This window comes from Macaca nemestrina, chromosome 4 (genome assembly GCF_043159975.1).
Source record: "Macaca nemestrina isolate mMacNem1 chromosome 4, mMacNem.hap1, whole genome shotgun sequence".
In the NCBI taxonomy this organism is placed as follows: domain Eukaryota; kingdom Metazoa; phylum Chordata; class Mammalia; order Primates; family Cercopithecidae; genus Macaca; species Macaca nemestrina.
Genome location: NC_092128.1, coordinates 14,892,515 through 14,919,004, shown reverse-complemented (window position 1 = coordinate 14,919,004; position 26,490 = coordinate 14,892,515). Strand labels below are relative to the sequence as shown.

General features: G+C 37.6%; 1 protein-coding gene and 1 pseudogene across 1 annotated transcript; both read left to right on the top strand.

Annotated features, from left to right (window-relative positions):
- Nucleotides 1-649, top strand: LOC105471428 (olfactory receptor-like protein OLF3). The gene has a single exon (XM_011723922.2). The coding sequence runs from the start codon at nt 1-3 to the stop codon at nt 598-600; it is 600 nt and encodes a 199-aa protein (XP_011722224.2). The 3' UTR covers nt 601-649.
- A 13,025-nt stretch (nt 650-13,674) lies between these two features.
- On the top strand, nt 13,675-14,871 carry LOC105471163 (olfactory receptor-like protein OLF3; annotated as a pseudogene).
- Nucleotides 14,872-26,490: the final 11,619 nt, after the last annotated feature.

Here is a 26,490-nt window from a genome sequence, read left to right as displayed (position 1 = left end):
ATGTACTTCTTCCTTGGTGTCCTGTCATTTGTGGACATCTGTTATACCAATAGCACTGTCCCACAGATGCTTGTTCACTTTCTTTCAGCCCGGAAGTCCATACCATGCCACAGCTGTGTGCTCCAGCTGTGTGTCTCCTTGGCAATGGGCAGCATGGAGTTCTTCCGGCTGGGGGCCATGGCCTATGACCGCTATGTGGCCGTGTGCCACCCACTGCACTACACGCTCATCATGCATGGAGGGCTGTGCCTGGGGCTGGTGGCCGGCTGCCTGGTGGCTGGCTTCTCAAATTCACTGACGGAAACAATGATCACCTTCCAGCTTCCCCTGTGTCACAATGTTATTAATTACTTTGGCTGTGAGAACTTAGCAGTGCTACGGCTAGCCTGTGTGGACGTCTCCTTCAACAAGGCCATGGTGGCCATCTCAGGGTTTCTGGTGATCCTGCTTCCCTGTTCACTGGTCCTATTCTCCTATGCTCGCATAGTTGCTACCATTCTTCGCATTCCTTCTGCTCAGGGGCGCCGCAAAGCCTTTGGGATCTGCGCCTCTCACCTCACTGTGGTTTGCATGTGCTTTGGGGCTACAATGTTCACCTAATGAGACCTGTGGGTGGCTCCTCCGTGGAACAGGATAAGATGATTGCCCTCTTTTATGCTGTCGTGACTCCAATGCTTAATCCCTTAATCTACAGCCTGAGGAACAACGACGTGCGGAGTGTCTTACAAAGAGTGTTGCAAAAATTTAGGGAAAAAGGATGAAGATTCAATGAATTTCTCCTCCCTTCCAGCAGTCCAAAGGAAGACATTACAAAGAAGAAATGATTGCTATGTCCTTTCTCCTAAGATTTTCTGACAAGGTAGACCAAGGGGAGCATGTTTTTGTACACTGGCTCTGGCACTATAGCTCTAAGAATCACAGCCCTGTTAAATATGTGAAAAGAAAGCAAAAGCAAAAAATTCCAATTGTGAAACTGGGGTCCGCTTGGAAATCTAGCCTCCTAGACTTCACACGCCTCCTTTGTTTCAGGAAATATAATGTGGACAGGGCGAAGAGCTTCTGAGTGAGACCAGCCACACTTTGTGTCTTGACCGTACCTCTCACCAACAATGTGGCTTTCAACAATCTCTGACCTCTAGTTCCCTCAGCTATTAAAAGAAGCCATAATACCTAACGTGTGATGATTTTGAAGATTATAGATAATCTTTTTAAAATACCTGGCAGAGTGGCTGGCATAGAGTAGATATTCAACTACTTAAAAAAGATTTTTAGGGTAAATTATAGGCCTAAGTATTATGCAATCCTCTCTCTCCCATATGGTTATTCAAAATGGGCTTTATAAAATTGCTGTGGATATAGTGGCTTGCTGTTCTCTGTCTGCTCCAAGTGATCTTACCCAGACTCGTGGCATCTATCACCTATCTATCCACACATCTATAATGACGTTCTTAATTTTCTTAGTTCCAGGATAGGCAAGATCTTTCTCATGGGCTCCAAACATGTGTGTCCAATTGCTTGCTTAATAACAGTTATGGAAAATGAATCACATTCTTAACATAGCTAAACTGGTACTATTGTGCTTGCTTCCTCTACGGCAAACTGCTCGTCTCTTGCCCCAGTATACCATCACTATATCAATAAAAGGAACACACTCAGAATAATTCTGGATTCCTTCCCTTTACATCTAATTGTCAATGAATTCTGTTAGCTTTATCAACAATTATATATGATTGATCTGCTTTCTCTGTTTCCATCTCTACTTTCTACATTTTATTCTTTACACAATAGCTTAATTTTTAAAATTACTGTTTGTTTTTATGTAAAATAAAATACGGAAGCAGAAAACCACACTAAACACTTGTGTAACTTAGTGAATTACTATTAGCCAACCTGCTTGTCAGCACTGCTCAGATCAAAAATAGAACTACCAGCTACTGCAGAAGCCCCTCCATATGCCCCATCCTAATCACCCAACCCCTTTTCCCAATAGTAACTACTATGCTGATCTTTGTAGTAATCACTTTCTTGCACGTCTTTATGGCTTTAGTGCCCAAACGAACATCCCTAGTCCATCTAGTTTAGTTCTGCACATTTCCACTTCGTGTGTCTTCAAAGTCTCTTCAACCTGTAGGTCCCCCAGGGGTGATATCACATATCGGCAGGTTCCGTGATGCCCACCTGAGCCGCAAAACCAGCAAATTTTTATTAGGAATTCTAAAAGGGGAGGCAGTGTACAAACAGGGAGTAAGTCACAAAGATCACATGCTTCAAAGGGCAATAAAAGATCACAAGGCAAAGGCAAAATTAGAATTCCTGATGAGGGTCCGTGTCCCACTGTGTACGCATTGTCTTGATAAATATCTTAACAGGAAACAGGGTTCGAGAGCAGACAACCAGTCTGACTAGAATTTACCAGGCTGGAATTTCCCAATCCTAGTAAGCCTGAGGGCACTGCAGGAGATCAGGGCATATTTCAATCCTTATCTCAACCGCATAAGACAGACACTCCCAGAGCAGCCGTCTATAGACCTACCCCCAGGAATGCATTCCTTCCCCAGGGCTATTCCTTGCTGGGAAAATAATTCAGCAATATTTCTCCCACTCACACATCCATCTATAGGTTTTCTGTGAGAAGAAAAATATGGCTCTATTCTACCCAACCCCACAAGCAGTCAGACCTTATGGTTATCTTTCCTTGTTCCCTGAAAATTGCTGTTATTCTGTTCTTTTTCAGGGTTCTCTGATTTCACATTGTTCAAACACACATATTTTACAATCAGTTTGTACAATAGTGGTCCTGAGGTGACGTACATTCTCAGCTTACAAAGATAACAGGATTAAGAGATTAAAGTAAAGACAGGCATAAGAAATTATAAGAGTATTGATTGGGGAAGTGATAAATGTCCATGAAGTCTTCACAATTTATGTTCAGAAATTGCAGTAAAGACAGGTGTAAGAAATTATAAAAGTATTAATTTGGGGAACTGATAAATGTCCATGAAATCTTCACAATTTATGTTCTTCTGCCTCGAATCCAGCCAGTCCCTCTGTTTGGGGTCCCTGACTTCCCACAACACTTTTCCAGTGTTCCATTTATTAGACAATAAATTCTTCACTCATTCATTTGTAGTAATTTTAGTGTGTACTAAGTTTACCTATGTCTGGGTCTGTCTTTAAACTCTCTATTCATTCCTGTTTGTTATTTCATCTGCTCTTAACACCATGCAATTCTAGTATTCTATTTTTTAAATTATTTTGGCTTTCAATAAGTCTTCCTACAGGGTGTATAAGACATCAAATAACATGAGCATGCCTATTTTATTTGGTCCTTTTTTCAAAGTTAATCCAGCTATTTATAGAGAGATATATTTCATATAAAATTTTGACTAATTTTAGTCAAAAGTTTCCCAAAAATTTCACCTGAAATTTTAATTGTTTCTAGATTACTTCTGTCTGGAGAACTGATCTTCATAATATTAAATTGTCCAAAACAAAGCATGAAATATTGTTACAGTTATTCAGAAACTCTTTAATGTCCTATTTATAGTTTTAACACTTTCTCCACATTTGTTCAACAAATATTTGTTAAATATTTTTTACATGCTGGACACTTTTCTAGGCAAACAAAAATCTCTGCCCCCATGGAGTTTACATTCAACTTAAGGGAAACAGACAATAAAAAAAAGAAGTAATTAAGATATATGTTATGTTGGATGGTGTTAATTGCTAGGGAGAAAAATAATAAGGAAGGTAGATAAAAAATATTGTCTGGGACCAGTGGCTCATGCCTGTAATCCCAGTACTTTGGGAGGCCGAGGTGGGTGGATCACCTGAGGTCAGGAGTTCAAGATGAGCCTGACAAACATGATGAAATCCTATCTCTAATAAAACTACAAAAATTAGGTGGGCATGGTGGTGCACTCCCATAACCCCAGCTACTCAGGAGGCTGAGGGAGAAGAATCACTTGAGCCTGGGAAGTGGAGGTGGCAGTGAGCCAAGATCTTGCCACTGCACTCTAGCCTGTGCAACTGGGGTGAGACTCTGTCACAGAAAAAAAGAAAAAGAAAAAGAAGGAAAGAAAGAAAGAAAGAACGAATGAACGAACGAACGAACGAAAGAAAGAGAAAGAAAGAAAGAAAGAAAGAAAGAAAGAAAGAAAGAAAGAAAGAAAGAAAGAAAGAAAGAAAGAAAGAAAGAAAGATTGAGAGGACTGAAAGGTCTGGCAAAGAGTACCATAGAAATCATGTATATTCTCTGTTAAAAAAACCCCTACTTTATACAATTTCAACTTTATAATTTGTGTTGCTGTTATAAATGATATTTTATTATATTTTTCTAGTTGGTTATTGCTGGTGAACAGAAATTCCATTGATTTCTTTCTTTATTTTTTTAAGAGACAAATCTGACCCTGTCTCCTAGGCTAGAGTGCAGTGGTGAAATTATAGCTCACTATAGCCACAAACTCCTGGGCTCAAGCCATACTCCCTGCTCAGCCTTCCAAGTAGCTGGGACTATAGGTGTGCATCACCAAGCATTGCTAAATTTTTTATTTTTTGTAGAAATAGGGTCTTACTTTGTTGTTCAGGTTGGTCTTGAACTCTTGGCCACAAGCAGCCCTCCTGCCTTGGCCTCCCAAAGTGCTGAAATTACAGGAGTAGTCATTGATATCTGTAAGGTTGGTCTTGTGTCCAGTTCTCTTATTAAAGCTAATAGAGTGTTACAAAAAATTTCCTAGATATATAATCTTATCATCTGTAAATAATGATGGTTTTGCTTACAGTCTTTGTAAATCTTAATTATTTTCTTTTCCTATAGCATAGGTCAGGACCTCTAGTGTCCTGTCTAATTGTAAACTGTGAGAATAGGTATCTTTTCTTATTTCTAATTTGAAGAAATGCATACAGAGATTCTCCATCCAGTACACTGCTGTGGATTTGGAATAGTTAACCTCTACCAAGTTAAGGAAGTTCCCTTCTAGCTCTATTTTTAAATGATTTATTAAACCAATGGATAAATACTTTATCAAATGGGTTTTAATCCATTAATTGAAATAATCATATAAATTTTCCACTGTCAGTCTATTAAGTAGTTCATTACATTAGTCAATTATTTTATGGTGAGCCATCCTTGCATCCCTTGGGAAAAACCATATTTTATTATGATACATTATTTTTAAAAAATACTCTATTGGATTGCCTTAGCTAACATTTTATAATGTTATATTATATCATTATATAATATTTATTATATTTATATTGTGTATAAATATAATATATTACACATATTATATATAATTATTATATATTATATTACACATTATAATTATATAATATTATATTATCAACCCTAGTGGGCTTATAATCCACTTGCCTGGCCACATTCTTATTGCTTTATAGAATAAATACTATACATGTTCATAGAACGAGATTAGCAGTCATATGAATCAAATAGGGCAGAGATAATCCCAAGTAAAGACCAATCCGTAAAGCACAGAACTTACAACAAGAAATATTTATTTTCCTTCTCAAGGATCTTCTGCATGTTAGCTGTCCAAACAGTCAAGTAGTCTCACCAAGGCTATAAAGAGGGCTGTGAAATGTCATGTATTGCATTAAAACTTGGAAGAAAGAAGTGGAAATTGGATATTGATGGACAGAAGACAGTTGATATGATTTGTATATCTTTAAAAGATCCAAGATATTCAATTACCAAATTATTAGAAATCATTGAGAGCTCAGCAAGGAGATTAGCATTTCCATACCCAAGCAACAACTAAAAAAATAACAGAAACTATCCCGTGTGCAATAACAACATAAACCATGAAAGAATAAATATGAAATAAATCTAATGATACACATATAGGACCTTTAGTGAGAAAGCTCTAATGATTTTTTAAAATACATTTTAAAAAGTCCTAAAATAAATGAAGCGATAGCTACTTCTGGCAGCAAAGCAATTAATATCATAAAAGTCAAATTTTCTCAGAGTATGTAATTCAAGGAAAGAACAATCCAAACCTAGAAGACACTGTTAAAAATGGTACTTGATAGATTGATTTAAAACCTCACATGAAAGAAAAGCTATCAAGCAAGAGTAATAAAAGGTTTGTGAGAAAGAAGTGAAATAAAGTGAGAAAGTACCTGTTCCATGCCATATCAAAGCATATCATGAAGTAACTACAATTAAAACTATGGTACTGGTGTAGAGAAAGACAAATGCATCAGTGAATCAAGATGCAGTCCAAAAAAAAAACTTTCATATGTGGGAATCTAATATATCATTTATTCATAATTTCAAATAAATTTAGGAAGATATATACTACAAAAAATGATGTTGGCACAAGTGTCTACACTAAAAGGCCAAAGAAATGTCATTTTTGTTTTGCTTATACACCATAGAAAAAAATTATTTCTTAAAATCTGAAGGTGAGGACGTGTATTTTACAAATGAGTTTCTATTTGTTTCCTCCTAGAACTGTAAAAATAACGGTAAAAAGAATAATAAATTAGATAAGAAATCCACAAAGTAAAAAAGACAGCAAATAGGAAAAAAAAGTACTGAATGAGAGATATCAGCAACATTTTGGGAGCTAGAAAGCAAATTTCTTCTTTTGCCCGGCCCTGCACTCCTTATCTCTTTTGTTTTTAAGATCCAGAGCTACCTCCGTCTCTAATGAATTTCTCTCTCCAATTCCAGCACTCACAGGGGTGGGGAACTCTCTTTAGGTATATTGTTCATTGTACTTAGAAAGTGGTTCTCAGACCATTAGCCAGAAAAAGATACCATTGCGTCAGCTTCAGAACAAGCCAGGGAGTAGAAATCACAAGGTAGTTTTCCCAGGGCAATACCAGGTAGCTGAGCAGACAGTAAGAACAGCCTGAGGCTTTCATATTAACAATGCATGCATGGAAATCTCCACTCTCACCCTTGGGTAAGGGGAGAGAGAGAAATGCATTGCAATTCTACAGGTTTTGCTGCACAATGCTTAGCATCCTCACTAAAGATCTATTATTAACGCTTGTAGGAAGTAAAATATCTAAGTTAAAAACCAGGATAAGGTCTGTCTTCCTTTAAGTAAAGACAAGAGAAAAGTTCTAAGAAGGTTCCCGAAGGTGGTGGTAGAATTCCAAACCTGGAGAGCAAGCAGCCCACTCTAAAGCAACATCTCACTGGGGACTGGTATAAAAAAGTCTCCCTGCCCATGCTCAGACCAGATGATGCACACAGAGAATTCCAATGGTCTCCTAAGTTGCCTGGACCAGGAGCTATTGCTCAAACAGAAGTTGAAATGGGCCAATTGGAATGAGGAAGTAGAGATTTAATTACATCTACAAGCCCATAAACTGGGCTCAAAGTTCTCTCCATCCAAAGGTGGCATAACTGAAGACATAAACGTAACACCCTTGAGAAATTAGTTTGGTGAGCTCCTCATACTCCAGGGACAAGGGGATAAAACTTTTATTTGCAAAGTTGAACGTAGGTTAGGATATTAGGTGCATACGTGGCCATACAGAGAGGGAGGGAAAATAAAAGAAATCCAATAAACAAAATATAATTGGCCTCCTGAGATTTCATCCCTAAAGTTAAAGAAAGTTATCTGTTACAACTGCACTTTGTTCAAATTCCATGACTTTCCCAGCCCTGCCATCCTTCCAAGGTACAGGATGGCATTCTTAACTCTCCACAGGTGAGTCGGGAATTCTCCTTGATTCTTCAACATTTAATTATCAACATGAATGATGAAACCTGGTTCCTGTAATCCCTGGCCTTCTCCCATAGTCTTCAGGCCTGAGGGTATGGTGGCATGATGAAGTTGTCCACCAGTGGAAATCTGTCCTAAGAAAATGTGTTCTGGGTATTCAAATGAGAAAACCAGAACTTTTCAAGTGATTTAAGGGTTCCCAACCTTTAGGATGGGCCTATGCTTCCTAAGGAGTGAGCACTAGGTCCTTTTCCCTTTATGACCATTAGTTCTTTCTTAAGAGAAAAGTTAGAGTTTTTACTTTCTCCCATAGATAGCTTACAATAAGTTTCTTCATTTGTTGATTCTTATTTACATTTCAATATCCACTTACCTTTCCCCATTATCTCATTTTGTATAATTTTCTCTTTCAGGTATTTATCCATCTATCTATGTATCTATTTATTTTTTTAAATCTGGCATAATTTTTTTTGAGAAAGGCATTTAATGTGTATATATATATATCACAGTATGTGAAGATTTTTTTAAATTGACGTGAAATTTACACAACATAAAATTAACAACACTAAAGTGTACAATTCAGAGACGTTTAATCCATTAACAATATTAAATTTCCATGTCTGTCTGTGTACAGGCAAGCAGGCATGAAAAAAAGTGTGTGGAAAGCTTGAGCTCGTGAGTGTGTCTGTATGTGGAATCCAAAGGGGGCAACATGGAGAGCATTCTTGTGACTATGCAAAGAACCCCTGGTTCTTTCCTACCTGTATGGGGATTTTGAGGTAACCACGTGGCCACTCAGCATTATACCTCTGCCTGTGGCATGATTAGCAAGTAACCTGGAAATATAGCCCCCTTTTTATTCTAGTGTGACAGTAACTACACAAATGGTGGGAAATATGTTGGCATGATCTAAAAGCTCTCATCACTACAAAGAATAGATTCTAAGTTCCCAATGGGAAACAGCTAAGAAGGAACAAATCTTTCCAACTGGATAAGACTCATCATCTCTTCAGTCACTTCAGGATCTCTTATCATTCTTCACCTTTTTCTTGTTTCACCTACACAAAACTATGCTTAAGTTCAAATTTTCTTCTGAAAGCTAATTTTTAAATATGAGTACTCACCTGTATCTACTTCTGATGTTAGCTCATTTGTTATTAACAAGTTAAAATTGTATCTATTTATGGTGTACAACATAATGTATTTACGGTGTACATGTTTTGATACCTGTATACATTGTGTAATGGATAAGTCAAGCTAATTAACATATGAATTGCCTCACGTACTTATCATTCTTTTGTGGTGAGAATACTTAAAATCCACTCTGTTAGCAATTTTCAATTATATCATGTATTGTTATTAACTATAGTCACCATCACGTACAATAGAGCTCTTGAATGTATTCCTCCTGCCTAATTGAAATTTTGCATTATTTGACAAACATCTCCATTGTGTTCTCATTATTTTCCATAATCAGATCTCTTTAATTTTTACTAGAGGGGAAAAACAGTCTCTCCAACATGTACCCACTGTAAGCTGTTGTGCTCATTACTGTATCAGACATAAAGCATGATTACCTTTTCAAGTGCATAAAAGAGGCTAGTTAATCATAAAAGCAAAAAGAATCCCTATATGAGGAAGATGCTGGTATTTCTCCTTTTTGACTTGTTGCTCATGAGGCTTGAAAGCCAAATGTCACCTTCCTGGGCAAGTGGGGATAAGTGTACTCTGGTGCACTGTGACTCTTGGAATAGTCAGTCTCTGAACTGAATGAGATCAAAAGTAGAAACTCAATTAGTCCTCTTGATACATATCCTGATTTTTACATTCATTTACTCCTTGGCCTTTAAACCAGGCTTGTCCAACCCACAGTCCATGGGCTGCATGGAGCCCAGGGCGGCTGTGAACGTGGCCCAACGCAAATTCATAAACTTTCTTAAAACATTATGAGATCATTTTTGCAATTTTTTTTAGTTCATTAGCTATCATCAGTGTTAGTGTATTTTATGTGTGGCCCAAGACAATTCTTCTTCCATTGTGGCCCAGGGAAGTCAAAAGATTGGACACCCTGCTCTAAACAGTGGCTATTATTGTGCATGACACAAGGTCATGCTATAGATAGGAGTGGCACAATGGATGCACACCAGATTCACAGATAATCCTTCGTTTTCTACCGACTCCCACTATCTAGGCACATCGCCTCCTTTTTTCACCTGTAAAATATAGACAACAAGCAAAAGTTTGAAATGATGTTGTGATTACACTATATTTACTATATTATGTGAATAGATGTATATTTAGCATAATGACTGGCACAGAGTACGTTCTCAGAAAACAGTAAGAATAAGCTTATCCCAATGTCATATAGAGATCAATGCTTATTGCAATGTCTTATAGAGATCAATGCTTATCTCAATGTCATATAGAGATCAGTGCTTATCCCAATGTCATATAGAGATCAATGCTTATCCCAATGTCATACAGAGATCAGTGCTTATCCCAATGTCATATAAAGATCAATGCAGTCACAACTTAATTCTTCTCCTAACATTCTTTCCACCCCATGAACTTTTGACTTCTTCTAGCCAAGAGTGCTTCAGGAGCTTGCTTGTTTTCTTCCCACCACTTTCCACAAAAATAGTAGACAAGACTGAAGAAAATTTTCTGAAACCAAATCCAACCATTCAATGATTTACTGGGCAATTGAGTCGGGTAAGTTATTTGAAACAATTTTACAAAGAAACAGGTTTTGCTTTGAGTTTAATGCCTGTCACCTTTAAAAATGTCAAATATATTTTGTATGGAGAAAAAACCCAAATTGACTACACTGTTTCTGAGCAAAAATGACATGGCTTGAAGTATAAATACTCTCCTTTTGCATAGGTTTTTGGAGAGAAGTAGAAAAATACCACATTTTGATTGTTCAATGTTTGTCCACTTTTTTCTTTAAGCCTTTATTATAGAAGTGTCAAGTGTAAATGAATCCAACCTTAACGATAATTTCCACATGAATGCCACCTGTGTGCACATCATCACCACTGATAATATCTGGAAAACTTGCTACATCACAGTTGCATTTGAGCTCTTGGTAGGCAGCACTAAAGAAAGGGTATTTGAAGTAAGTCTTACATACAATGTAGGACAAATCACTGGTATTCCTTTAAAGAACAGGTCACCATAGAAACATTTCTGAGAAATTCTTCATCCCATTTTGGTATATTTTAAGTTTATTTGTGATATACATAGTTGTTTAGTTCATTGTTTAAATCCTATAACAAAGTAGTAAACATAAAACAACTTCGATATTCATACTGTCAGCAATAAAGAATTCTTGGGGAGAGAGAGAGAGAGTGTGTGTGTGTGTGTGTGTATAGATAGATCAATAGATTAGATAGATAGATAGATAGATCAATAGATAGATAGATGATAGAGAGTTATAATTCCCTTCTAAACCTGAAGATTTGCAGATGTCGGCAGCCATCATGATGTTAGGTAGGAAGGAGAAAATGAAGGAAAAAAGCAAATGCCCCCATACGGAGTAAATATAGTTCAAATCTTCAGATTTAAAATAACACCCCCAGAGAAGGTACTTACAATGAATTTTTTAGAGAACTCCCTTGCCTGTCAAAATGAACCTAGCAACCCCCCTCAATCTGAACTGTATTCTGAGAACTACAGTGTAGGAAGCCCTAGGTTGGGAACAAAGCAGTAGGAAGAGGAAGAATGGATGGGTCCTACACTTAGTGGTATATTATGTAGTGTAGTCTCTTCAGCTGTTGGTAAATCTCTAAAAAGCATGCGGGTACCACAATACATTTACACCAGGATAGATGAACATTGTAAACATCACCAGTGCATATTTGTATCAGGCCTTTCATGACTAGGAAGTTTCCTAACCCGTATGTCTCTAGAACAAATACTTTTTATGCTAGTATAAAATGGGGCAGAACAAAAAGAAATTGATGAACAAATAGATCTAGCCCAACAGAAAATTACAAGAAAGGAAACAAAATAATTAATAACGTCATTATTTTTAGTTATGGGGATTAAAATCTGTTAACTTTGAACGTTTGAGCAAAATATTGCTCTTAATTATAAATGACCTATTTGTGATGAAGATTTTGAATCCTTTTATCTTTTCACACTGTGAACAACCTTACACCTTTAAGCATTGTGCATTTTTTCCCCAGTCTTATAGTTGAGCATTAATTGTCTGATGACTTTGGGATGGATGACTGAAAATTCTCAGTGCAAGGCATTGAATGCAGTGCCTCATGTGATGTGATCATTTTCACAAATTTTTATTTGACACCCAATTTCCGAAAGCTCTATGTTTTTAGCAAATTCCTTGGTGTCTTGAACCCTATTTATAAAACAATACTAAATCGTGAATATTTTATGAGCAACCATCTGAATATTGCAGTCTGCATAATAATGAACTTCAAAGTACCCCTACCACCTGTGTTATAAGTCATGTGATCTCTAACAGTCATTTCAATAGTTTTTAGGCTGAGACTAGAATCTTTCAATAAATTCAACTGTAGTGTGCTGTCCCTTATAGTTACATCATGACTAGGGTAAAGCCATTGGAATACCAACCAATTTTTGGTGTAAATCCTTTATGTACTTTTGCAAGATTCTCTCCAAGACCTCACGCTCTGTCTAAATTCCCTGGTTATGAATCACTTCCTTCAGTAACTAAGCAAATATTTAAAAAGTTTTATTTTGGGGTTCAAAAAAACTACTGCTAATGTGAGGTGATCTCGTGACTTTTCTTTGCATTTCTCTGATAATTAGTGATGCTGAACACTTTCTCATATACCTGTTGACCATTCGTATGTCTTCCTTGGAAAAATATTTATTCAGTTCCTTTGCCCACTTTTAACCTTTTTTGGGCTATTGACCTGTAGGAATTTCCTGTATATTTTGGATATTAATCTCTTACCAGATACATGGTCTGAAAATACTTTATCCCATTCTGTAGGTTGCCTTTTCATTTTGTTGATTATTTCCTTTGCTGTGCAGAAGCTCAAAAAAGTAGTTTAAAAAAAGAAAAATTACTACCTATGTCACTATGTTCTAGAATTAAAGCCTTATCTTCTATCTTTCTATCTTCACTGGTGAGAATTGATCCATTTTCTACAAGAAATTAATAAACTATACTATCCCTGAGAAAACATCAATATTAAGTAATAATCTGATGTCACTAACTACTTCATTAACTTCACCTTTTGGGGGATAAGAGATTAATTTTAGCAGTTATGTGTATCTTTTCTTCGTGCAACACCTGATCCCTAGAAGTTGGTTACCTTGGGTTGGTTTTGGCTTACTGGGCCTCTTGCATGAGATAGGTGGGGAGGAAGTGTTTCCACTTGACACTCTAAAAGTAAAAGGGCAAATTACAGAAAACGAACTCAAAACTGTTTAGTTATAAAATGTCTACAAAGACTATTTAAAATGTTCAAGGTCTCATGGATGCATTCCACTGAGGAGGGGTGAGTAGCGTTGTGTCTGAGAGGTCCAGAGGAAAAACCCAGTAAACAAAAAGAAGTTAGATGGTAGTGAACAGCAGTCAGAACTCAGACATATATTTCGTGTGAATAAAAAACTTTCTCATTTCTTCTGTAACAACTACTAAAATGAATAAGACTTTAAGCCTAAATATGGCATTAATTTCCTTCCCCTATTTAAGAGAGCAGATGTTTGGGAGACAAAATTATATTCCAATAAACTGAATTTTAAGAAGGTAATTTCTTTTTTACTTGATTTCCCCGCACAGCTGGGTCCCACTGTGGTCCTCATGCCTGGATGCATTGTTCAAGCAGAGTTTGGATGGTGATTTGGCTGAGACATTCTAGGGGGAGTTTATGTTCAGATGGGTGGGCTCTCCATATGCCCTATGAATCACCTTCCAATTCTTCATTTCCATGACTGGTTATTTCTACATCTTTAGTGTGGCACTTGGAAGCTCATGGGTCAGGAAAATAAAAACCAGACATGGGTGAGTGAGTTCATTCTGCTGGAGATTTCCAGTGATTGGGGCATTCAGGTCTCCCTCTTCACCCTGATCCTGGCCATGTATTTGGTGACTATTGTAGGAAACACCCTCATTCTTCTTCTGATCAGACTGGACAGCAGGCTTCATACCCCCATATATTTATTCCTTAGTGTTCTGTCATTTGTGGACCTTTGTTATACAAAGAGTATTGTTCCACAAATGCTGGTCCACTTGCTCTCAGCCCGAAAGCCCATCCCCTTCCACAGTTGTGTGCTGCAGCTCTATGTTTCCCTGGCACTGTGTGGGTATGAGTTCTTCCTGCTGGGGGCCATGGCCTATGACCACTACATGGCCGTGTGTCACCCACTGCGCTACACACTCATCATGCATGGAGGGCTGTGCCTGGGGCTGGCGGCCGGCTGCCTGGTGGCTGGCTTCTCAAATTCACTGATGGAAACAATTATCACCTTCCAGCTTCCCCTGTGTCACAGTTATTAATCGCTTTGTCTGTGAGACCTTAGCAGTGCTACGGCTAGCCTGTGTGGACGTCTCCTTCAACAAAGTCATGGTGGCCATCTCTGGATTGCTGGTCATCCTGCTTCCCTGTACCCTGGTTCTATTCTCCTATGCTCGCATAGTTGCTGACATTTTGCGCATTTGTTCTACCCAGGGACGCCGCAAAGCCTTTGGGACCTGTGCCTCTCACCTCATTGTGGTTTGCATTTGTTTTGGGGCTACCATCTTCACCTACCTGGAGCCACAGTCAGCCTCCTCGGCAGAGGAAGAGAAGATGATTGCTCTCTTCTGTGGGCTGGTGTCACCCATGTTGAACCCCTTTATCTACAGCTTGAGGAATAAGGAAGTTATGGCTGCTCTCCAGAAAGTTTTAGAAAGATGCAGATAAAAGGTCAAGACTCTAAGAACCTCTTGTTATCTATCATCAAAACCAAAAAGGAGATAAGATCGTTGTAGACAGGACTCCCACACTTACACTAAAAGAAGACTATGATGGTCAAATCCTTGCATTTGAACAAAGTGTTCCTCCAAATGCTTAACGATTTTTTTTATATAGACCAATATCTGAAAATATACATGTCAGGGCTCAATAATATGGCTTCTTTGTAGACATCTTCTCTCAGATATCCAGAGACTTGGGGGCTTCATCTGCCCACTTTTGGTTTTATCAGTTTGTCAGTGCGTAAAAAGAATGGTCCCCAGCTTCATCAAGCAGACCTGACTCCTGTTCTTTGTTCTGTCTCTCACTACCTGTCCTCTCTGGCAAGTTATTTAAATAATATATGCCTTAGTTTTCTTTTTTGTTAGATAAGAAAATTGTACTTAGCTTCCAGAGTGGAAGCCACTTTTAATGTGATATTGATGGGAATAATTTCCTCATGAAACAAACAATAAGGATATGCAACACTTATTAATGCATTTATTTCAGTGGAGTCAAACTGTGAGAGGCAGAAAATATTGAGAAATCATGGTTTAAATAACACAGACATTAACTGAGATTTAGGTAACGTAAGCCTGCCTAACTTGAACTTATAGGAATTGAAGCTTCTTCTGTTTCTAATGCACCAGGCATGTAATTTCTACCTCATAGTTCAATAAATGGCTTGAATTTCAGCCAACACACTCACATGCTGTCCATCAAAAATAAAGAAGAGGCCAGGTGGGGTGACTCATGCCTGTAATCCTAGCACTTTGGAAGGCCGAGGTGGGGGAAATCACTTGAGGCCAGGAGTTTGAGACCAACCTGGCCAATGTGGTGAAACCCTGTCTCTACTAAAAGTACAAAAATTAGCCAGGCTTGGTGGTGCACGCGCCTGTAGTCCCAGCTACTCAGGAGGCTGAGGCAGGAGAATTGCTTGAACCCGGGAGGCAGAGGTTGCAGTGAGCTGAGATCATGCCACTGTACTCCAGCCTGGGTGACAGAGTGAGACCCTGTTTCAAAATATAAATAAATACATAAAAATAAAGAAGAGAAGAAGGAGCATACCCGCTTCCTTTAGAGACCTTTTTAAAAACTCACACACAAAAAATTGTTGTATAAATTTTGCTGGTTAAGTTAAACTCAGTTAGTTGGCCAGGTACATACTCAAAGGTGATAAGTGTAATTGTTAGTAATCATGTGTCTAAAGCACAATCAGAGCTTCTGATATTAAGAAAGAAGGGGAGAATAAATATTGACGGATCTAATAATTTCTGACCATAGTACTTGCAAGAAAATTAAACACATCGGCTCAATGAAAGATGAGGTGATGGGACAGCAGAATGAGATACAAAAGAAGCTAAGGATTACAAGTAAAGTCCACACACACAAACACAAAAACTATTTCAGATTTTAAAAGGACATTAAAGCAGTAAACAGCAAAAATTAATACTATAGAAAAGCTAATCTGTTGTTTGGAATCCACAAGAAGATAACTGATACAGACAAGAAAGAAACAACATATGGATAATTGGTATTTCTGAAGAACAGACTGAATAAAAATATTTTTTACTTTTAACTATAATTAATAAAAATATCATTTAAATAAAGGAAGAATTTGTTTAGATGAAAGAGCCTTGCCATGTACCTGAAAATTAAAGTAAAAATATTTATAGATACATTGGTAAAAATGACTGAATTTCAAGTATAATGAAAGGATCATAAAGATTCAGAAAACAAAACAGAAAAGTCACTTAGAAAAATGTTAAGCAAGTGCATTAATTTTCTAGTGCTGTGTAACAAATTGTAATAAATTTATAAGCCTAAAAGAACACAGATTTATTATCTTGACATTCCTGTTGGTGAGAAGCATAGCTGGGTTCTGAGCTCAGGGTCTCACAAGGCTCAAATCAAGGTATCAGCTGGGGTTGTGATCTCATCTGGGACTTAGGGTCCTCTCTCAAACCCACCAGTCATTGGAAGAATTCATTTTCTTGCATGTGTGTGACTGAGGTACCCATTATCTTGCTTGTTGCTGGCTGGTGACTCCTCTCAGCTCCTGGAGGCCACCCTCAAGTCCTTAATACATGGCCCACTCCTCTCACTACATGGCAGCTTGCTTCGTCGAGAAAGACAGGAGAATCTCTATTGTGTCAAATCTCTCTGATGGCTAAGAAAGTCTGGACACTTTTGAAGTTCTCACCTGATTAGCAGGCTCCCTTAGGATAATCTCCCTTTTGTGTAAATCCAATTCAGCTGATTAATTACATCTTCAAATTCTGTTTTTCCATATAGTGTAACATTATCACAGGGGTGAAATCCCATCATATGTCACAAGTCATGCTCATATTGAAGGAGAGAGTATTGTACAGGACATGTACACCAAGAAGTGAGACTCTTGGGGGCCAGGTTGGAATTCAGCCTATGACAGCTAGAATTGGTCTTTGAAATATTAGCCGACAGGGACAATAACATCTTTCTATAGAATCCTGAACATATATATTGTTAAATAAAAATTGCATACCTAGTTAAGCCATCATCCGTTTTTAAAGGCGATAGATATATACATTTACATATGCAAAAATTCAATAAAATTATTACACATATACCCTTCATGATGACTGTAAAAACTCTAACAAAAATGTAGACTGGGCGTGGTGGCTCACGCCTATAATCCCAGCACTTTGGGAGGCCGAGGTGGGTGGATCAACTGAGGTCAGGAGTTTGAGAGGAGCCTGGCCAACATGGTGAAACCCCGTCTCCACTAAAAAATACAAAAATTAGCTGGGCGTGGTGGCAGATGCCTGTAATTCCAGCTACTTGGGAGGCTGAGGCAGGAGAATCACTTGAACCCTGGAGGCAGAGATTGCAGTGAGACGATATTACGCCATTGCACTCCAGCCTGGGAGACAGAGCAATAATCCGTCTCAAAAAAAAAAAAAAAAAAATTGTAGAAACAACTTAGGATGGCTTAAAATAAAATGCTTGGAAGCATTAAAGTTGTGATAGGATAGGCAACAAACTAAAGCCTTTTAAGTAGATAATTGAGTTTTTTAAAAGCCTGCAAATGAGAAGGCAGCCACTCCAGCTCAACCAGAAAAAGCAGCAAGCTGCGACTCGACTAACTGGCCACATGAGTGCTCCAACCACCCAATGAGGCAGCAAGAGAAGGATGCGAGCCTGCGAGCCTCACTCCGGGCTCTGCAGAACTCCAGCCCCTGCCACTGCCTCACTCCTATGCTTGGTGCTACAAGCCGGAATTTTCCTACACTTAAAATGCCACCAGCAGTTGGAAGTTAAGTTGGATACACCCCTTCAGACGGAGGTTGGGGTGGGCAGTTTAGTGGAAGCTTTCATTTCCATCAACTTCTCTCAGCATTTCTCAAATATATTACTGTTTTCTTCAAAGAGATGGAAGGTCTATTCCATGCCACCACCAGCGAAGTGTCACAGATGTGCTCCGTCATGCTGGCTGTTACGTAAGGTGGAGGTCTCATCAGCAGTATCTTGGTGAATAATGCGACAGTCGTTCAGTCATGACTGTTGGTGTTGCTTGTCAGGCTGTGGTTGATTGTGGCTTCTTTCTGTAACATTATGCAGGAACTTTACTTGTGTATTGGAATCATTGGAGGTCTTGGGCTTTCCTTTAACTTGAACCTAGCTTTGACCATGATTGGCAAGCATTTCTATATGAAGTGACCACTGGCCATCAGACTGGCCATGGCGGGCAGCCTCTCTATGCTGGCCCCCTCAATCAGGCTTTCTTTGGTATCTGTGGATGGAGAGGAAGCTTCCTAACTCTTGGGGGCTTCCTACTAAACTGCTGTGTAGCTAGAGACCTGATGTGACCAATAACGTCCAAGCCAGCGAAGGCAGGGAAAGAGGTCTAAAGAATTCCTTCAGGAAGCTGAAAAATCAGATGCAAAGAAAAGTACAGGTGATACAAATACAGATATTATTGGAGGACACCCCAAAGAAGGGAAATGATTAATCTTCCAAACAATTAATACATTCCTGTACTTATCCCTGTTTACTCAGAGAGATTTTTTGCTGTATCTCTCTGGAAATGTGCTCACATTTTTCTGGACTCTTTACACCTTTGGCGTTTCTTAATAATTATGACAAGAGTCGGTATCATTCCAGGAGCACTCTGCCTTCCTTCTTTCCCTTCTGGCTTTTGTTGATACACAGCAAGGACTTCTATGGGACTTGCAGCCAACAGAAAGCGGATAAGGTCTCAGGTTCTCAAGTTCAGTATTTGTTTGCTGCTTCCATTTTTGTGAACGGAATGTGCCATTTGCTAGCACCTTTATCCACCAGCTATATTGAGTTCTGTGGCTCTGTGGGATTCTTTGAATTTACCTTGGTGACTCAATTCCGTATTATTTGGAACACTGATGGACCTCATTGGACCCAGAGGTTCTCCAGCACTATGGGTTTGGTTACCATTGTGGGATGCTGCTGTGTCCTTCTGGGGCCACCACTTTTAGGTTATCTCAATGACATATGGAAATTACAAATAGACATGTGGACATACAGCATAATCTTAATTATTGCAGGTGTATAGCTCTTCACTGCTGATAGGTATCAATTATCAACTTTTGGTAAAAGAATAGAAAGCAGAGGAGAAGCAGGAAAAGGAAAGCAAAGGGAGAAGAGCAGCATAGATCTTGCTGAGAAGCCTGAAGAAGTTACTAATGCAGAGGAATTCCCCTAACTAGAAAGGCACAGACAGTGGCCCCAAAGAAGAGGAGAGTCCAGCCTGTACCCATTCGACTAACGGGTAAATGGAGCAGTTCATTACCCAAGATATCTGAAAATATTCTACTGGCCTGGGATCTACCAGTGGTGCTCAATGCAGATAATGGACATTTGTGTGGAAACCATACCAGATGTTCATTGATGGAATTTTTGTTTCACTCCTTACCAATAGCTTAGGTTTAAAATGCCATATGCTTTGAGGAGGGGGTGGTTGATGGTAAAGGATGAGGGGAGGAAGTTAGTTTTGTTTTCATCTTAGCTTTTAACAGTGTCATGGAGATTTTAATATGTGCCTTACATTTTAGTCTTTAGAAATCTTCAGAGAACTTAACTTTTAAAATAATTCTGCTGAATTCGTGTATTTTGAGTGTTGTGTTAAAAAGAAAAATAATAACTAACTTGAGATGAATTTAAAATTTAAAAGTAATCTTGCTTCTTTGGTATTTGTAATGTATTGTCAGATATGGTCACTGGAAGATTTATGAATAGAAATGTTGGTTGAAAGTTGGAGATTTTATAAAATGCTGACAAATATATTTTTCCAGCATCAGTAGTTTTCTGGTATATGGTTCTGCTATCTATATATTTAGGAAATTTGAAGCATAAAACTTTGGAAACATCTTGGATGTTCTAGCCAGACTGTACTTGTTGACACTTCTTGGGTACCATTTCTTGGGATACTTATCAGAAGCCAAGTAAGTACTTGAGGGTTGTTTTCATTAAATTACTACTTTGCTCCCCTGTTCAAAGACAGATTTTGAATGGTTATAAATTATTGCCCCTGCTGAAATCACTTGGTATTATTTTTCTCACTGTAAAGGTTAGTATTAAAAATTTCAAAACTATATATTTGTGCCTTCTTAGTAAATACAGCACATCCAATCAAATGTAAACACATTTCAAACATCAGTTGAATTCAGCTTAGGTTTTCCCAAAACCCTGGTTAAATCATGAGACTATTGGATTTTTTTTTTTTTTCTGAAAGTTTTCTCCTTTGATTCACAGAGGTCTCAATTATATCTTATTCTAGCTTAGAGCTGTGTGTGTGTTTGGTGGGGGTTTTTGTTTTGTTTTGTTTTGTTTTTAGTTTCAATCTTTGCAAATTAAAGAGGGCCAGAAAAATGTGGCATCAAGCAAGCAGATAAAGATAAGACTATGAGAGAAATTGCTAAGTGTGCCTAGCTTTGAGTATTTTCTTCTTTTTTCTGAGAAGGCCTTAAAGAAATTATGGTATACTTAGAATTGTTGAACACATACTTACTCTCCACACAAAGCTACAAATTGTGTGACCCATTTCACTTACCTGAAAAGTACAGAAATGGCTTCTGCATCAGGATAAAAAGGGGATGGACCAAAACAAAAACTAAATATTTCTTATATTCAATGCATTTAAAGTACCCCTGTAATTGACAGAATGAACATATTAGATACAAAACCTTGTGTAAGAGGCTGACTTTTCCAAATAAACTTCTTTTATGGAAAAAAGTTGTACATTTCTCTCTGTTGAAAGAAAAGAAATAAAAGCCAGAGTGATAACTTAAAAATGAAGCTGCCACCCACAGGGGAGGAGGACTTGGATAGAGCCCAGCGACAACAAGTAAGTTTTAATTAGGTCTGATTAAGCACTTCCCTCTAGGAGGCCATCCTAAACCATTTCTTCCTGCTTCACAACCCTGTTTATTTGAGGCACAGCAGGAAGTTTATACTTTACAGGTGGTCTTTCTTCATCTTGGTTTTTATCTCCATTTGGCTTACACATCTGAGCAAATTACTCACCTCCTGTGATTCCAAAATCAACCCCAAAGTGATATTACAAAGTTATCGTCATGAAAATGTGATCAGATAATATGTAGCCAAAACAGTAGGGAGCAGAGATTTATAGAGTTGTATCAGATATTTAATAGAAAAAAATATTTTTATTTTTATAAAATATTGATGTTTAAGGTATTTTCAACCTTGTAAAACTTAGTTATCTATTATTTTATACTCTAAATAAATGTTTATTTTCATACAAACTTTGTTTATTGTTTTATGTTCTTTTTCCTCAAGGGTATCTCATAAATTATCTGTTTTCATACCCTGCAAAATCTGAATGTATCTTTGCCTGAATTATTTAAATAATAAATTTTTCATTTTCTCCTGGATCATTTCCATAAGCACAAATTCGATATGCCTTTGCCATCTGAAGGAAAAAAGAAACTCCTTAAGACCACATCATGCCTACCACTTGAGAATAAATCATTTTTAGATTTAAAAAAATAGACCACACTATGCATCACCTTACAGACATGGTCCCATTTCACTATGCTCCTTTACATAGAGATTCCCTGAAGGAAATAACTGCACCTTTCACTCTCATGTTCTCCCCTTCCATCACTCCCCATGAGATGCAAATTAAAGAAAGAAAAAATAAAATTAAAAAGAAAAAGAAACAAGCTTTCCTGTATTGGGCTGACTTATCCCAGAGGCAGCAACAGGCACAGCCCAGACCTAGGAAAACCTCAATAAACACTATTTGAGGAACTAGGACACAAAGGAATGTGCTCTGGAGACTCTTCCAGCACTCCCTCAACATAGGAAGGAGAAAAACAAATTTTCCTTTTTCTTATGGTATGAGTTTATAGATTTCTGTTCTGTGTAAGTAGTAACTTTAAATTTTCCGTTTTATCTAAGTGGTACAGTGAAGGTCATGAGTTGTCTGAGCAGGCCTGAGCAACAGCCACCTGGGCGTCATAGCGAAGGTTATGAGATAAGCCCATTCAAGATGCTAGAGCAAACCCTAGATAACAGCCATCTGGGCTGCATAGCAAAGGTCATATGTAATTCTGAGTTATGCACCTGTCACAATTTGATTAACTGCCTTTGTTCTGCCTCTGTATCCTTGCTTTCATGCCTCTATGCTTCGTGCCACTGTAAGCTTGTTTCAAGCTAGCCCACCCCCTTTCCAAGGTATGTATATAAGTCAAGTGCTGTCTTTGTTTTTGGCCCAGCGTTTGGATGTTAAGTCTGCTGGGTCTGAGTGCACTCAATAAAGATCCTCTGGTATTCACCCCGTGGTCTCTCTGGTCCTCCTGATTCCTGCTAAACTAAGGTTTTGATCCTACCATTTGCCCAAAATCACTAGTGTATAAATCACTAGAATTTTTCATATTGCTAAAACCAATGGTCAATTTCAGTCCTCATCTCACTCAGCCTCTCTAGCAGAATATGACACAGTGGATCCCACATTCTCCTTGCATTCCTGTTACCTCATTAGAAAGTTCTCAGACTCCCATGCGGAAGCCACATTCTCTTTTAGATGTCTGTATATTAGATGGTTCACATTCAATCTCAAATCCAAGTACACTAATACCCAAGCTGATCTCATCTAATTTTATAATATCGGTAAACACTAAGGACTCCCAAATTATACACACCCAGCACAGCTCCAGTATCCAGCTGCCTACTTGATAACTCTATTTAGATTTTCACATATCCAGGCAAGTCTCTACTTTTACTCCCACCACCAAAATATTCCTCTTTATTATCTTAATATATGGCATAATTTTTATATCCTTGTTTCCTCCATTTTCCTCATTACATATTCAATCCATAATAAGCAAAGTGTTTGTCTCCACATTCAAAATATTGATTTTAGAAGCTGTGTAGAATTATGAAAAGAACACCTGCCATGAAAAATTAAAGAGCTTCCTAAGCAAAAAAGTAAAAATAAAACTATTTTTCAGTGTTTGAATCTCATCTTTCATGACAGGTAAGTTTTGATTGAGTGTTGGACACTGTATTTGGAAAACTGTAGGGGTAATCTGAGGCTCTACATAATGTTATCCTCCTCAAGAAATGATTTATTTGACTTCTAACAGGCAATTATCTAGGAGCTACTTTATGAAGTGTTTTTATTTTTGTAATTTCTTCTTACTCCTAGAGAAGACTACTTTAGAAATCCCAGCTGACTATATAGATGTTTAGAAAAGATCTGTTCCTTAATAAGCCTGGAAAGGCAGCTGTTGCTTTCTCAGTTCTTTGAGTCTACCATAAGTTCTGCCCATTTTCTTAGTCTCTTGACCACTGTTACTCCGTAACATTGGTTTTAAGGCATTTTTCAGTTTTATGATTCATGATAAAAACAATTCCAAAGAAATATAGACATTGACACTATCAGACTTAACTATAAAATAACTGATTAACATATTAACATGTTTAAGAAAAGAGAAACCATGCTGGAGAATATTATCAAAAATCTGGAGTCTACTAAAAGGAATCAAATAGTGTTTTTAAATTTAATTTTTAAAAATAAAATTAACAGTCTCAATAGCAGACTAGAGAGAACTGCAGGGGATTTGTGAAGTAGAAGATAAGTCAGTAGAAAATAACCTGATTCAGGGGAGAAATAAAAAAAGAAGAAAAATTTAAAACAGTGTTAGTGATTTATGGGATATGCTAAAAAGGTTTAACATTTGGATCATGATGAAAAGGTCTAACCTACTTGTAACTGCAGACTCAAACTGAAAGAAGAAAGAGAATGGAAAAAAGAAATTTGTAAGACATAATGGTGAAACATTTTCAAAAATTTAATAAAGTCATCAAAACACAGATGCAAATCTCAAACCGGAAAAACACAATAGAAGCATACCTAGGTATATCAGAGTAAAACTGCTGTGAACCAAAGGTAACACAATTTTTCTTTTTCTTTTATTTGTTTATTTTTGTGTGTGGTGGGGGGAGGGGTGGGACAGAATCTCACTCTGACCCCCAAACTAGAGTACAGTGGTACAATCTCAGCTCACTGCAACCTCCATCTCCCTGGTTCAAGCAATTCCCCTGCCTCAGCCTCCCGAGTAGCTGGGATTATAGGCGCATGCCAACACGCCTGGCTAACTTTTTTGTATTTTTAGCAGAGACAGGGTTTCACCATGTTGGCCAGACTGGTCTCGAACACCTGACCTCAGGCAACTCGCCCACCTCAGCCTCCCAAAGTGCTGGGATTACAGGGGTGAGCTGCCGCACCCAACCACAGTTTTTCTTTTTAAAGTATTCATAGAAAGAAATAAAATTATCTTTAAAGAACCAAGATAGAAGCAAAATGTTTTCTTCCCTAAAGGAGGATCAGAAATCTCTCTGCTCCTACCATAAGCCTTGCAAACAAAATCAACATTTGTTTACCTCTAGGGAAAGGTCAGAAAGCCTTCATGCCACTTGTCTAGACAAAAGTGAGTTGCTACTGAGGGAAAAGTAGAAGTAAAAGCAGTTTGCTCTTAGGGAAGAGGTAGAAATCCATTCAAGCTAAGATCCTGCCCTGCTACTAGGAGTCCACTAGGAAAACGGCAGAAACTCCCACCCATGACCAGTCACAAATAAAAAGCAGAGTCTGGCTGCCATGACGGGTGAGATGAGGTAGGAACACCAGTTCACAAGTCTCAGGTTTATAGGGCCTGACTAGGATGGAGGCTGGATCAGGGAAAACAAGAATATCTTTGTCCCTGTCACAAGCCTTGCACCAAGTAAAAATCAACAGCACCTATTTCTGGGAAAGAAGCCAAAGTATGGAGATATCTTGTATTACAAAGGCAATGCTATGCTTGGTAAAATTTGGGTAGAACAGGAACACTGATTAAAATCTCCTATTTAGGTTCAACAAAGCATCAATTGTTCATGGTTGGAAGAATTTGAAATCTGTGGATCCCTGAAAGTAATTATAGTAACAGTATCCAAAAACACCTCAACCACTTCCACACATAGTCTGACAGAAGGACCAGCACCCCGTTTTTAAGTATAAATACTCTATAGCCTAGTCTCTACTGTTCTTTTACCAAGAATTTCCAGCATTTAATAAAAATTACGTTTCAAAAGCAGCAAGAAAATACTTACTCTTTGTTAAGTGAAAACATCCAAAAGAATCAGAACCAGGAATGATCTAGACTGGATCTATCTATTAAACAGGAATTTTACCATAACTATAATTAGGATATAGCAGAAAACATGAGCAATGTGCATGAGAACATGAGAAATTTTAGTACAGAAATAAAACAGAATTTTTATTTCACTTTTTTAAGAAACAGAAATAAAACTGTTTCTTAAAAAGCAAAATAGAAATTCTGGAAACAAAAAACACAACAAAAAAATAGATTACTTCTTTGATGGGATTAAGACTGACTATCACACAGGGAAGAGTAAGTGAACATGAGGTTATGGAAACAGAAATTATCCCAACTGGAATAAAAAGAGAAGAGTGAGTGGATAAAAATAGAACAAGCTGTACAACAACATAAAACAATCTAACAGATGTTTAATTTGAGTCTAGGAAGAAGAGAGAGTAACAAGGCAAATGAAATATTTTCAGATATCATGGCTAAAAGTTTTGCAAAATCAATGAAAGAAATCCCAGATTCAATAAGCTCAGAGAATCATAAGCAGGATAGAGAAAAAAAATCATATTCAAATTGCCAAAACTCAGATACCAAATAAAATCTTGAAGCTATGCATAGAAAAAGAAATATTATACACACATACAAAGATAAAATGACAACTCACCTATCATCAGAGATGAGGCACAGCATAAGACAAAGGAGGACACCTTTAAAATGCTGAAAAGAAAAACAAAAAATCTAATCTGGAAATCTATACACAGTGAAAATTTCTTTCAAATATGAGCATGGAATACTTTTTCAGATAAACAAAACTGATGTACTTTATCGCATGTGAGTGCACTACAAGAAATATTAAATGAAGTTCTTCAGGAAGAAGAAATGTGATTCCAAATGGAAATTTGAACCTACAAAAGAAATCAAGAGTGCCAGAGATGGCAAAAATAATGAAGGTAAAAAATATTTGTTTTTATTATTCGTAAATAAGAACTGGCTGAATGAAGTAAAAGTAGTAACTGTATTGTAGAGTAAAAGTAAATGTATTGTGGAGTTTATAACACACTTAGAAATAAATGCCAACAACAGTAGCACAAAGATGAGAGGGAAAAAAATGGAAGTGAACCATTGTAATCTTTTTATACATTTTGTAAAGGACTATAACATTATTTAAAATTGGACTATGATAGACTAAATATTTATGTTTTAGGCTGGGCATGGTGGCCCATGCCTGTA

Excerpts from the sequence above, each read along its gene's own strand:
- LOC105471428 (XM_011723922.2), top strand. The coding sequence starts at position 1 with ATGTACTTCTTCCTTGGTGTCCTGTCATTTGTGGACATCTGTTATACC.